This window comes from Vipera berus (assembly GCF_964194415.1).
Source record: "Vipera berus genome assembly, chromosome: 9".
Lineage (NCBI taxonomy): Eukaryota > Metazoa > Chordata > Lepidosauria > Squamata > Viperidae > Vipera > Vipera berus.
Genome location: NC_138212.1, coordinates 4,762,751 through 4,775,127, shown reverse-complemented (window position 1 = coordinate 4,775,127; position 12,377 = coordinate 4,762,751). Strand labels below are relative to the sequence as shown.

General features: G+C 51.2%; 1 protein-coding gene across 2 annotated transcripts in view; it reads right to left on the bottom strand.

Moving 5' to 3' along the window:
- The window catches only part of CIC (capicua transcriptional repressor), a 46,921-nt gene extending 35,445 nt beyond the window's left edge, over positions 1-11,476 (bottom strand). For both annotated transcript variants that reach the window (XM_081334971.1, XM_081334972.1), the window contains exons 1-2: positions 11,426-11,476; positions 4,320-6,902 (exon numbers count right to left, since the gene is read on the bottom strand). In XM_081334971.1, the coding sequence (XP_081191097.1) occupies positions 4,320-6,870 (2,551 nt within the window). In that variant the 5' untranslated portion in view covers positions 6,871-6,902; positions 11,426-11,476. The remainder of the gene's footprint in view (positions 1-4,319; positions 6,903-11,425) is intronic.
- Between the last annotated feature and the right edge of the window lie 901 nt (positions 11,477-12,377).

Here is a 12,377-nt window from a genome sequence, read left to right as displayed (position 1 = left end):
AGAGGATTGGGTAGATAGATGAACGTCCCAACTATTCCCTCGCATCATGCGTTCACCCTCATGTGGGCAGATAGAAGCCTCCCTTCCTTTTCCAACCCTATGCATTTCATCTCACAGTCCTGGTCTTTTAACAGGTTATATTTCCTTGAGACTTTTTTTTCTCTCCCCCCCCCCACAAAAAAAAAACGAGGGGCCAATGCAGTAGAGGGGAACCTTTTGATCCGGCAGAGAAACCACATGAAATGTTTGGAAACCGAAGGGCTGCAACAGATGTGGCTGCATAACACATGTTGGCAGGACTTCTTTTTTTCCCCTTTCTTCTTTGGATTTCTTTTTTTTTTAGGCTTTTAAACTTTTAAACTTGGGTAAGCCTGTCGTTTGAATGCTTCCGTTATTTATTTCTGGCCTCAAAAGGGTGGGAAATTACACTGGTTTTTTTTACAGCAATGATCAGAAAGGGCTCCAGATGCTACAAAAAAAGTGGGGGGAGGGGGGGGGGAATTGGGAACACACCAGCAAAGGATACAACAGCTTTTCCTTGCTGGTAACAGGAGGCAGATCAAAGCACTGGTCTTTCTAGAAGGGAACTTTCACACTGCTACTTTTCTCTCATCTGGTTTCCTTCAATAGATTGGATCACAGCTTAATATAAGTTCCAGAAAGCATTACAGTAGTGCTCTTTGGAGTATGTTTCTCTCTCTCTCTCTCTCTCTCTCTCTCTCTCTCTCTCTCTCTCCCTCTCTGTGTGTGTGTGTGTGTGTGTGTGTGTGTGTGTGTAAGTGCGTAGGCTTTCCAGTCTGTGTTGACTCCTGGCAACTGCCTGACCTCATCCCTGCAATTCTTTTGGCAAGATTTCAGAAGTGCCACAGACTCCTTCCTAGACTGGGAAAAGATAATTGGCAGGTCACCCAGCTGGCTTTCACACCTAAGGCAGGACTAGAACTCACAGTCTCCCGGTGATTGGCCCAAAATCACCCAGCTGGCTTTCACGCCTAAGGCGGGACTAGAACTCACCGTCTCCCGGTGATTGGCGCAAAATCACCCAGCTGGCTTTCATGCCTAAGGCGGGACTAGAACTCACAGTCTCCCGGTGATTGGGCCAAAGACACCCAGCTGGCTTTCACGCCTAAGGCGGGACTAGAACTCACCGTCTCCCGGTGATTGGCGCAAAATCACCCAGCTGGCTTTCATGCCTAAGGCGGGACTAGAACTCACAGTCTCCCGGTGATTGGCCCAAAATCACCCAGCTGACTTTCACGCCTAAGGCGGGACTAGAACTCACAGTCTCCCGGTGATTGGCCCAAAATCACCCAGCTGGCTTTCACGCCTAAGGCAGGACTAGAACTCACAGTCTCCGGGTGATTGGCCCAAAATCACCCAGCTGGCTTTCACGCCTAAGGCGGGACTAGAACTCACAGTCTCCCGGTGATTGGCCCAAAATCACCCAGCTGGCTTTCACGCCTAAGGCAGGACTAGAACTCACAGTCTCCGGGTGATTGGCCCAAAATCACCCAGCTGGCTTTCACGCCTAAGGCGGGACTAGAACTCACAGTCTCCCGGTGATTGGCCCAAAATCACCCAGCTGGCTTTCACGCCTAAGGCGGGACTAGAACTCACAGTCTCCCGGTGATTGGGCCAAAGACACCCTGCTGGCTGTGTGTTTAAAGTGGGACTAGAACTCATGGTTTCCCAGTTTCTAGTCTGGCACCTCAACCAAACTGGCAAAACCGTTATCGGCGAGCACCATACTGGCCAAAGATTTCTGTGCGGGATAAAGCATAGGAAGATATTGGCTAGCCACCCTATGAATGGCCTGGAAGAAAATTCTGAAAGATCCAATCACCTTTCACTTTATAAAAACTTTCCCAGCCAAAGAGAATTGCCCTTCATCCCTGGTGGATTGCTATTTACAGGTCTTCAGTATTAACCTATGACAGATACTGAGCCAAATGGATTTCCTTGGCCCTTCATTACCCAAACAAACAAACATTAACCAGCATGGATGCTTTCTTCGCTTTGCAAGTGGCTATGGGGGCCCCAGCATGTCCACCCATAGAACTGTCACTCTGATCTCCTTCAAACGCAAACAGAGAAGCAAACAACTCGACCTGGAAAACTAACAAAACCATCCCAAGACATTCGTTTCCCGTATCGTATATATTGTATTTTTTTTTGGGGGGGGGGAATTCCCTCTGTCATCTCTGGAAGGCAGAAAAGGCTTCTTTGGGTCCTGCTTTCAATCATAACGGAAGAAACCAAAGATAAAAAAATCCAGCTGAGCTCTGAATACACCAATGCTACACTCATCAAATAGGTTTTACGCCATGGGCCTTCAAACTTGGCTCTTTCATGACTTTTATGACTGAGGAATTCTGGGAGTTGAAGTCCACGTGCCATAAAAGGGTCAGGTTGGAAGACCCCTGTTTTACGATATTAAGGAAGTTGGATAAAGAGCCAATCCGAGTCCAGAGTAAACCTGGCAGAAGAATTAAACTCAGTTTTTAAAATCTCTCTTACTAAAAGGCACCATGACAGCGTCTGTCGTGTTAAAGCATACCAACTTGGAGACTGGGCGCTATTAAACCACGATCGAGGTTTGGAACGGACAGGCCCATCGAATGATTATTTTACACGTAACATAGCCGGAATCTCGAGTGAGTAGAGCAACAGAGATGACTTCACACTCAGCTCCCTGGAACCATCTGGAAGCTATTCTCAGAAGCAACTGGATGATGGATTGCAGAGACTTTTCATCAGGAGCACTCTCCCGAGAATGGAGTTTTGGTCCCCCTTAAAAATTGTTTTCCTCTCATCGATATATCAATATTCTCTCCTTTACCTAGTCTTTCCTTTTTCCGTTGGACAGAGGAGGAGAGCGTTGAAAAACTGTCGCCCAACAAATAATTCTAATATCACAACTTCAGCAGGGTGTAGCAACTCTAAAGTCCCAGGTTTTGGAAGAGAAACCTTGTTCCCACCCACCCACCCATCCTCCAGCTTTTACTATAGTTCAGGGATCCCCAATCCCCGGTCCGTGGATTGGTACCAGGCCACATCATGCCAGCAACCAACGGGTCCTCACAAACCAGCAAAGCCCCATCCGCGAGATGCAGGCAGCACACAAAACCACGCACCCTCCGGTCCGCGGAAAAACCTCTTTGCACCTAACCGGTGCCTGGTGCCCAAAAGGTTGGGGACCTCTGCTATAGTTAACGTACTTACTCTCTCAACCGCCTTTGTAGAGGAGGCTAGTGTTAAGTGATAGTTTATAAGAGGAGAAAAACAAAAGGATTGCCCAAAGCTGTGTACGGAGATTTGAGGGATGGGGGGGGGCAAGAGAACCTTTTATAAACAGCTCTCCAAGATCCAATCCACTAAGGAAAACCAGGCTTTTTAAAAAAATAAATAAATAAATAAAAAGAGAGATTAATAGCCTGTTGAGGCCGACAGAGTAGGAATGCAGAACTGCAATTCTATTTCAGTTGCAGAAAATAAGCTTCCCTCCTCGAGCGGCTTGCTTTTTTTTTTCTGGCTTTGGGCAAAAGAAATCAGCCCAGCTTTTCATGCCGCTGACACCAGCACGTATTCCTGGTCATTTATGACTACCCAAGCAAGATTCCAGCTTCTTATGGGCTCTTTGGACAAGCCTTATGCCAAAAAGGAAAAAGAGAAAAAAAGCAATTGCTCGGAATTCTGTAGCTGGAATATGGAAACTCAAATAGGCATTTGCACTGGGACTCCTCCGAGTAACCCCCCCCCCACACAGCTACACTAACCCCCCCCCCCGCCCCAACCCCGCACCTCAGAACGGGACAACTAGCTGCAGTCACAGGAGAACTCGCCGTGGGACAATTTAGCCATTCAATTTAATTATTTAAAATAAACCAAAAAAAATTTCATTTTGTTCCTCCTTAAGCATTCCACCATTTCGTTGATATTAATGCAGGGGTCTTCCAACTGGGCAACTTGGAAGACTCGTGGACTTCGACTCCCAGAATTCCTCAGCCAGCCCCCTGAGGAATTCCGGGAGTTGAAATCCACGAGTCTTCAAGTTGCCCAGTTGGAAGACCCCTGTATTAGTGTAACTCTTTCTCCTGCGGCAAGTTGGCTATCGTGAGTGGGCCCTGGCGAGAGCTGGCCACGGCAAATGGCCATAGAGCCCTCGCTCCTTTCCCCAGAGCCTCTGCAGTTTGGTTAAAGACTGTTTAATTTTGTGCCGGAGGGATGTGGGGGAAAAAAAGTGAAAGAAACACAGAGAGGCAAATGCAACAACACCCGAAGACAAAACTCAAGGGAACCGAGAAAGGGCCAAAGCTTACCTGTTCCGGGTCGTCCCATGATGATCTCCTTCTTGGGGGTCGGGTGGCTGGTGTACTCTCCAGGGACAAGGAGAGGCAGGAGGGCAGCTGGGGAGGGGTGGAAGGCCACAGGCTGAAAAGGGGAGGACACACTGAAAACAGGTGGGGCTTGTTCGGGGACAGATGCTACGCTAGGCTGGCTGGAAGGCAGAGTTCGGCCCACATTAATGGGCACCGGCATTTGCAACTGCCCTTTGCCCGCCAGGTGTTCCTTCGAGCCGGCTTTCCCCGTCCTTGGGCTGCCCCCTCGGCTCTCCAGCGGCTTCTCTGTGAACTTGGAGGGCAACGGGACATCGGGGTTGCGCACAATCACGGGGGAGTCCCTCTGCACGGCAGGCACCCTCCTCACGGTGGGGCTCGGATCGGAGGTCAGTCCAGCTGGCGGGGGCACCAGCAAGAGCGGGGAGGCCTGCTGGGAGCGCGAGGAAAAGGACCCAGCGCCCGCAGGCGACACAGCCCGGAAGCCCGCAGGGGTGGAAGGGGTGGGGGTGTGGGAAATGGATTCCACACCCGAGTCAAGACTGTCGTTCTTGTGGAAGTCGGCCGCCGAGGTGGTGCTGCTGTGGTGAGACTCGGCTTTCCGTTTACTGGGACTCATTGGCACAGTGAAAGTGAGGTTGGTCTGAAAGCTGATGCCCGAATGATGGCGCTCCCGGGAGGTGGCGTGGTGCAACATCTCGGGGCTCAGCACGGCACCCCCGACTCCCTTCGGGGTGCTGGCACTCACATGGCGGCTGCGAGCGGTGGCCCGCTGGATGACGGGCGAAGCATTAATGGGGCTGAAGTTGGCTGGACGGAAGCCAAAGAGAGGGGAAGGGGAGGGGGAGGGGGCGGGGGAGAAGGGCGACTGGTTGGAGACCGGCGAGAAAGATGGGGTGCCCGAACGGGAGCTGCCCAGGGACACCAGCATGACGGCAGCTTCACACTCGTCAAACTCAAAGCGTGACAAATCGGCAGGAGCCACCAGCCGAGGTCGCGAATCCCCGCGGGCACTGCTGGCCTCACTGTCCCGCGAAGTTTCGTCCCAGTCAAATTCAGCGCTGCCCTCCCGCAAACCACTGGCTCGGCCTTCCGACAGGCTTTCCATTTCCTTGGTGCGCATGGAGAGGTGACGCGAGCAGTAACCCCGCCGCTGGGACTCCTTCATGCAGCCGTCCCGCGAGCAGAGTCGGCGCCACTGCTTCCCATTGAACTTCTTGCGGATGCCGTTGGGGGTACACACCACGTCCCCTTTCTTGTACTTTTGCTGGGCGGCGGTGAGAGGTGTGCGGGAGCGAGAGGAGCCCGGCGTGCTACACTTGTCCACGGACATCACGCTGCTGCTGCGGCTTCCGCTGGCTTCCGGACTCAGCAAGGGCGACCGCTGCTCAGGAAGGCGAGGGAAGGCTGGCGACTTCGGAGGGGAGAGGATCTGGGGTGGCACCACCATGGACTTCTCCTCTGCCCGCACCCCAGCACTGATCTTGGATACTTCGGCGTCTTCGGGCTGCTTGGGCTCAGGGCCCGAGAGAGACAGAGCTACTTCCTCTGGCTCTGGCAACGGCGTTGTCGTTTTGGCTGGCTTGTTGCCTTCAGAAGGATCGTCAGAATGCCATGGGGAGCGCAGAAGACGCAGGGCCGAGCGGGGCACCCAGGCGGAGTCCTTGCAGGTGGCACTGGCAGTTCCAGGGAGAACCACCGAACGGTTGAATCGCACTTTGTAGGAAGCGGGCTTGATACTGACTTCCACCACCGTGCCTTCCTGGTAAGCTGTCTCCTCGGGGTCCACACAAGCACAGACCGGGGTACCCACGGTCAAAGCCCCAGGGGGAGGGGTAGCGTCCAGCACAATATCTACAGCAGCAGACCCCAGGGCCCCTTCGTAATACGCTGTGACCCGGTCCGCCACAAACTGCACCCCCAAGTCCTGCCCCCGCCTGACCTGCTTCACAATGGCTGGCTGGAAGAGTCCCTCCCGCTGAGCCAGCACCCGCTGGGAACGCAGCTGGCGCAGGTCGTACGCGCTGGGGGGCATCGCCCACATGTTTCCCACCCCCTTGTCATTCTCATCCGCAGAGTGCTCGCTGGCTGTGTCCGTGCTGGAAGAAGGACAGCGGCGAGGCTCATCCTCCGAGGCGATGGCTACGTTCTCGCTGCCGTTCGATTCTTCACCCCCAGGGTACTTGCGGCATGGCGCCCGGGACTTAAACGTAGCCGTCTTGCGGTTCAAGGAGGCTTCTGTCCCGCAGGCCTCGGGCCCCATCTGTGCTTCACCTTCGGGCAGTTTGTAGGGGTCATCGTGAGCTCCGGCCAAGTCCCTCAGGCTGGGGTCCATCTGTACTTGCATGCGCCGGGCACCCACAAAAGCCGGGGTTTGATCGGGCGCCTCCTCTTCTGCTCCTTCTTCAAGCGTGGGGCCCTCGTCAATGGCGGTCTTGCGCTTCTGAGTTTTGGCTCGGGTGGAGGGTGGAGAGCGGCTGCAGCAGCTGCTACTGGAAGAGGAGGAACTGGCCACCTTTCTCACCGGTTTCATCTTCCTCCCAGGCTGGGCATAGACTCAGGGAGCTAAAAGGAAAAGACAAGAAGGAGGTTACGGGGCCATCCTCCGTTCCACCACTCCCCTGTAATCAGATTTCTCCAATCATCAACTTAATCCTTCGAGCTCAAGAAGTCTGAAATTTTGGCTTTAAAGTGGACGTGTTTTGAAATGTGAACAAAATAACTTCCCTGCTTGAGCCATAAACCACTCATTAATAAATATGTACTTCCTCGGCTGTTTGTCACTTCTAAGGAGGACTCAATGCCTCTTCGCTTTGTGTCTGTTATCCTCATCGAATTCCTTATCCTGAACTTTCTAAACTCCAAACTGTAAGAAGGCCTCAATTCCAGCCTGGGAGCTGGAAATAAATAAGGATGCACACTTTTAACAAACTACACGTTATATATAAATACAAAAAGACATTATGCGATAATATCTATATGCAGGCAAAGGGGTGGGGGTTTTTTGTATTTAAATGTAAACCCATCCTAAAGGGAGAGGTGGCGGTCTAGGCACTTACTTCTCCTGAAAGAAGCAAAGAATTAATTTAAAATAAATCTGGGATTTATGTGCTAAATAAATGATACAAAAATAAGGTCACACACACACACACACACACAGAGAGAGAGAGAGAGAGAGAGAGAGAGAGAGAGAGAGAGTTCTATTTTATTCAACATCAGGAGTTCCAGCAATTTTAATATTAGATACCAATTCAGTGACAATGTAAGTACAGGAGAGATTACAACTTCCATTGTTATTATGTTCAAAATATCCCAACAATGTGGATTTAGCTTGGTGTCTACCTGAACCCAGCCTTTCTGGTTACAAACCATGACTTACAGCTTACCATCCATCCACTGTAGCTTATTGCATCATGAGTAAAGCAAACAATGGCTTAGTATGAGATATGAAGCCAATCTTTAGCTACATTTTAAATCATGCAGAAACACCTTTATATATGTATGTATGTATGTATGTATGTGTTTATGTATGTATGTATGTATATATATATATATATATATATATATATATATATATATATATATATATATATATATATATATATATATATATATAATATATGTGTGTGTGTGTGTGTGCATGTATGTGTGTGTATATATATATGTGTGTGTGTGTATATATATGTATATGTATGTAAGTATATGTGTGTGTGTATATATATATGTATATGTATGTAAGTATATGTGTGTGTGTATGTGTGTGTGCGCGCGCGCATCTAGGTAGAAACAAATGTGACCTTTAACACTGGTGATTCTGCTGAAGGACATCCCTGGAGTTCAATGAAGTCCCAAAGAGTGAACTACTTTCTCCAATATTAATTATAATATACATAAATATTAGAGAGTCTGCTTGCTCTAGTGGTGAAGGCACCAGGCTAAGAAGCAGGAGATGGTGAGTTCTAATCTGACCTTAGGCAAGAAAGCTGGCTGGGTGGCTTGGGTAACTTTAGTCCCTCTCTCTCTACCCAACCCTCCTCACAGGGTTGTTGTTGTGGGGAAAAATAAGAGAAGGAATGTGTGTTGGATGTGTTCCTTGTCGTGATTTGTTTGTCAAGATAATAAAGGGATGAGAAAAAAATAAATAGCTCAAACCTAGCCATTTTCTTCACACTTTAGCAAAGCACATTGACTCAATGTTCTCTCATCCATTCACTATCAACCTTAGCCCAACCGAGAAGATTCTAAATTTTATAGGCTTAAACTTATAGGCAATACTGGAGGAACTTAATTCATTTCTGATAGTAAATTACAGCAGGGAAGTGAATACAGAACTGTTTGGAGGCCTCCCAAAGAGTCCTGAATTCTTGTCTCCTTGCTGGCCAGAGAGGAGAGGAGGGTGCAAAGGAATGCAGAATAGTCAAGTAGAGACAGAGGCCAATTTTTTTTCCTTTTTCCCCACCCTACCTCAAAAAAAAAAAGCCGACGGGGGGAGGGGGAGACAGAGTCTTCCTGGAAAAAAAGCAATCTAAGGATTGACTCTACAATATTCATATTGTTATCACTCGAAACCTCCTCCTTCCAGCTTGCAAAGATCTGCTGTTTGTGAAGGACGGCAGATGTGGTGCCAATGGCCCTTCTAAGCTTCCAATCAGTTCCATGTGTTAAGTCTCCTTGCCCCCCTTTTCCTTAGGTGTCCGGCCTGAGCCTTGCCTTTATTTTAATGCCCAGAATTCTGTGTATGCTTAGAGGCATTCCTTCTCCATTACATCACACATCTCCTTGGCATCGACTTCAGATTCCTTGCAACTAGGGAGGCTTGCAAATGATCCAGCCCCAGCGTTCCTCCTCGCGTTCCTCCTCCCAACCTCCTCCGACTCCCCCAGCCCCAAAATCCCTGGTGGGAGAATCTCCGGAAGGGATTTTCCAGAGTCACCGTCTTATTCTTGCTCTCCGCCTTAGCTTGTGCCATCTTTCCTCCTCCTCCTCCTCCTCCCTTCTCTTTCAAAAGCCAACCCTGAATCCCCTCCTCCAGCAGGTGACCTTGCTCACTTTCTCCCCCCACCCCCCACTCCACCTTCAATGCTTTCCAAAAGCTGCGATCCTTCTCTTGGATCTTTATGGATCCCTCCCTCTCTCCCTTCCCCCCTCTCCCCCCTCCCCCAATTCTGCACTTGGGGAAGACCCTCCCATGTTATGCAACTCCTCTACTTACCAGCCTCTCCGTCCCACTCCTGCTCCAGGCAGGCACCGGCCAGAGCTTTCCTGTCAATCCCTCTCTATCCCATAATAACTGGTATTGGGTCTCAGCTTGGAACCTTGCCTCCTCGGTGCCATCCCATAATAAACATGCCTGCGCTCGCTCGCTTTCTCTCTCTCTCTCTCTCTCCCTCTCTCACGCACACACACACATGCAAACAGACACGCAACCCAGCCCCTGCATTCTGATGGGGAAAAGGGCAAAGTTGGGGGCGCTCCTGGATTCCCCCCCACCTTTTTTTTTTTGGCCGAAGGGTTGTCCCAGCTCTGCAGGTTCTCTCTGGGGCGAACCATTAAAACTTGTGGGGAGTGGGGAATGCCCCGGGTGCCAGAGTTGGTACCTCCCCAGCATAATTGAGGGTGGGGGTGGGGGGGAAACAAATCCATAAAGTTGGGTCTGCCCTGGATTCCTCCTCCTACTTTGAAAGGTTGCGGGGGCAGATGTCTCCTTCTGCAGATCTTTCCCTTCCCCCCCCCCGCCCTGCCTTAGTGTGTGTGTGTGTGTGGAGGGGGGGTGTTAAAGTTGGCACCTCCCAGCCCCCTTACCTGAACGGTTCCCCCTCTTCCAGAGGGCTTCAGCAGAGCCAAAGTCTGCATCCAGGAAATCTTGGAACAGTTCAACTCCCCCCTCCCTTTCCCCCCCCCCCGATGGTCCAGCCCGAGCCCCTCTCGGCCCCTCCGAGCCCCTTTTACTCCAACAGACAAAATGGTGAATGAATCTGGACCAGCTGGAAGAGCCGTCCAATCGGCACCCACAACTCGGTGACAGATTTTCGCCGCAGCCAACGACGCCTCACGGCTGCTTTCCCGTGCACCGCCTCCCAAGACCGACAGCAAGCGCCGCCTATCGGCGCTGAAGAGGGAGGGCTGCGCCGTTCAAAGGACTCCTGCCCCTCCCTGGAGAGGAGCACTTACAGTAACCTGTGAAAAGGCGACTTCGGGAAGGAGGGGAAGAAACTTAACATACAGTAGCCAATAGGAATGAAGAGGTGGAGCCAGAAGACAGACTTGTTTACCTGGCGCAAGGCGAACAGGAAGAAGGAACCTACTCTAAGCCTCATGGGACATGTAGTCTCTCCAGGGCTCCCTCCTTTAGCTGATTAAACAGTTCTGCTCGCCCAGAAAAAACTTTAATTCCCAGAAGGTACCGCGAAACGAGGCTGGGTGAAGGAGAGAGAGAGTCCGACTTTGTGGGACTTGTAATTTTGCACCTTATCCTTCCTATCGGGAATGACACCCCTCAGGAAGAAAAGACACCAACTCCCATGCTGCACCAGGGCAAAGCCATTCCCGTCTTCGAACTGCTGGGGCGCGCGCAAAGCCTCACGGCCGTAGTAGTCTCGGAACCCACAAAGTGTTACAGAAGAAACCAGGAAGTTCTCCTAGACGGGGGAACAACTCCCAAGATGCAGCGCGCACCGTGGCTCTTGAAAAGTGGAGGCGCCGGATATTTCGCCCGAGCGAAAATCTTCAGGAGCGGCGCTTAGGACCGGACAAGTGGAAGGACGCGAGAGCGAAAAGACTAGGACACCCATCATGCTTTGAGGAAATAGAGCTCCTGAACAAGCCCAGAACCGGCGCGCGGATTCCATGGGAACTGTAGTCCGCAGCGGCGACCCTTCGTTCCGATTTCCTGGGGACTTCCCTATTGGAAAACTACTACTCCCATCAGGCTATGCGGGTTACCTCGAGTCCGTCCCCTCCCCCCTGTAGGACTGCAAAGTACAACTCCTGAGGTGAGGGAAGGTAGACTTCGTTCCCATCAGAAATCTCCTCACGGGAGGGCTCATTTGAATCCTATTTGCATGTCATTAGCATATGCATCAACTTACCGGCGGTCCGCTCCTGGCCTGTCTTGTCCCGGCCGGGCCCTTGCACTTCCCCTCAGCAACAGAGGAGCCAGCGCCGACAACGCCGCGACCAATCAGCGTCCGGACCGGGATCCCTTTTCCCCCACGTGGGGATAGAGAGGCGGGACCAACAGCAGCCAATCCTGACCTGGGGCGGCCGAAGAATGAGGTCATCATGGTGCAGCTTGATTGGTGGCTGTCGCTAAGGTCGGCGGCCAATCAGAAAACGCTTCCAACAGGACAAGAACGGGCGAGAAATCGGGAGTCGAGTGTGCTTGGCAACGTGGGAATGAGGTCGTTCTTCGGAGTGAGGGTTTCTCGCGTGCGTGTGCGTGTGCATGCGTTGCGTTTTCCCACCTGCTCTTCTCTTTTCCCCCTTTCTTATTGCCTAAAGCAGGGGTCTTCAAACTTGGCCCTTTTATGACTTGTGGACTTCAACTCCCAGAATTCCTCAGCCAGGCATGCTGGCTGAGGAATTCTGGGAATTGAAGTCCACAAGTCATAAAAGGGCCAAGTTTGAAGACCCCTGGCCTAAAGTCAACGGGGACAGCGTTTTTTTTAGCCCGCGATTGTGCGCGATCCTTCGAGGAGGTGCACAGGGCGATCGTAGCAAAAACGTTACCCGAAGGACCTTATGGCCGAGCCTGGCCCTGCCCTGCCCAAACAGGAGAGGCGCGTGCAGAGAAAGTGCACGCGGGACTTTGGAAGGCAACCCAATTCCCAGGACTGCAGTTCTGGGAGACTTGCAGGAAGAGAGGAAAAGTTCCAACTCTTGTATCTCTTTTAATGTTTGGGCTGTGTCCGTATAGAGCAGGGATGTCCGACCGTGGCAACTTCAAGACTTTTTTATTTATTTATTTATTTTAATCCCATTTATATCCCGCCCTTCTCCGAAGACTCAGGGCGGCTTACAAGCTTAGCAGTAGCCTTCATT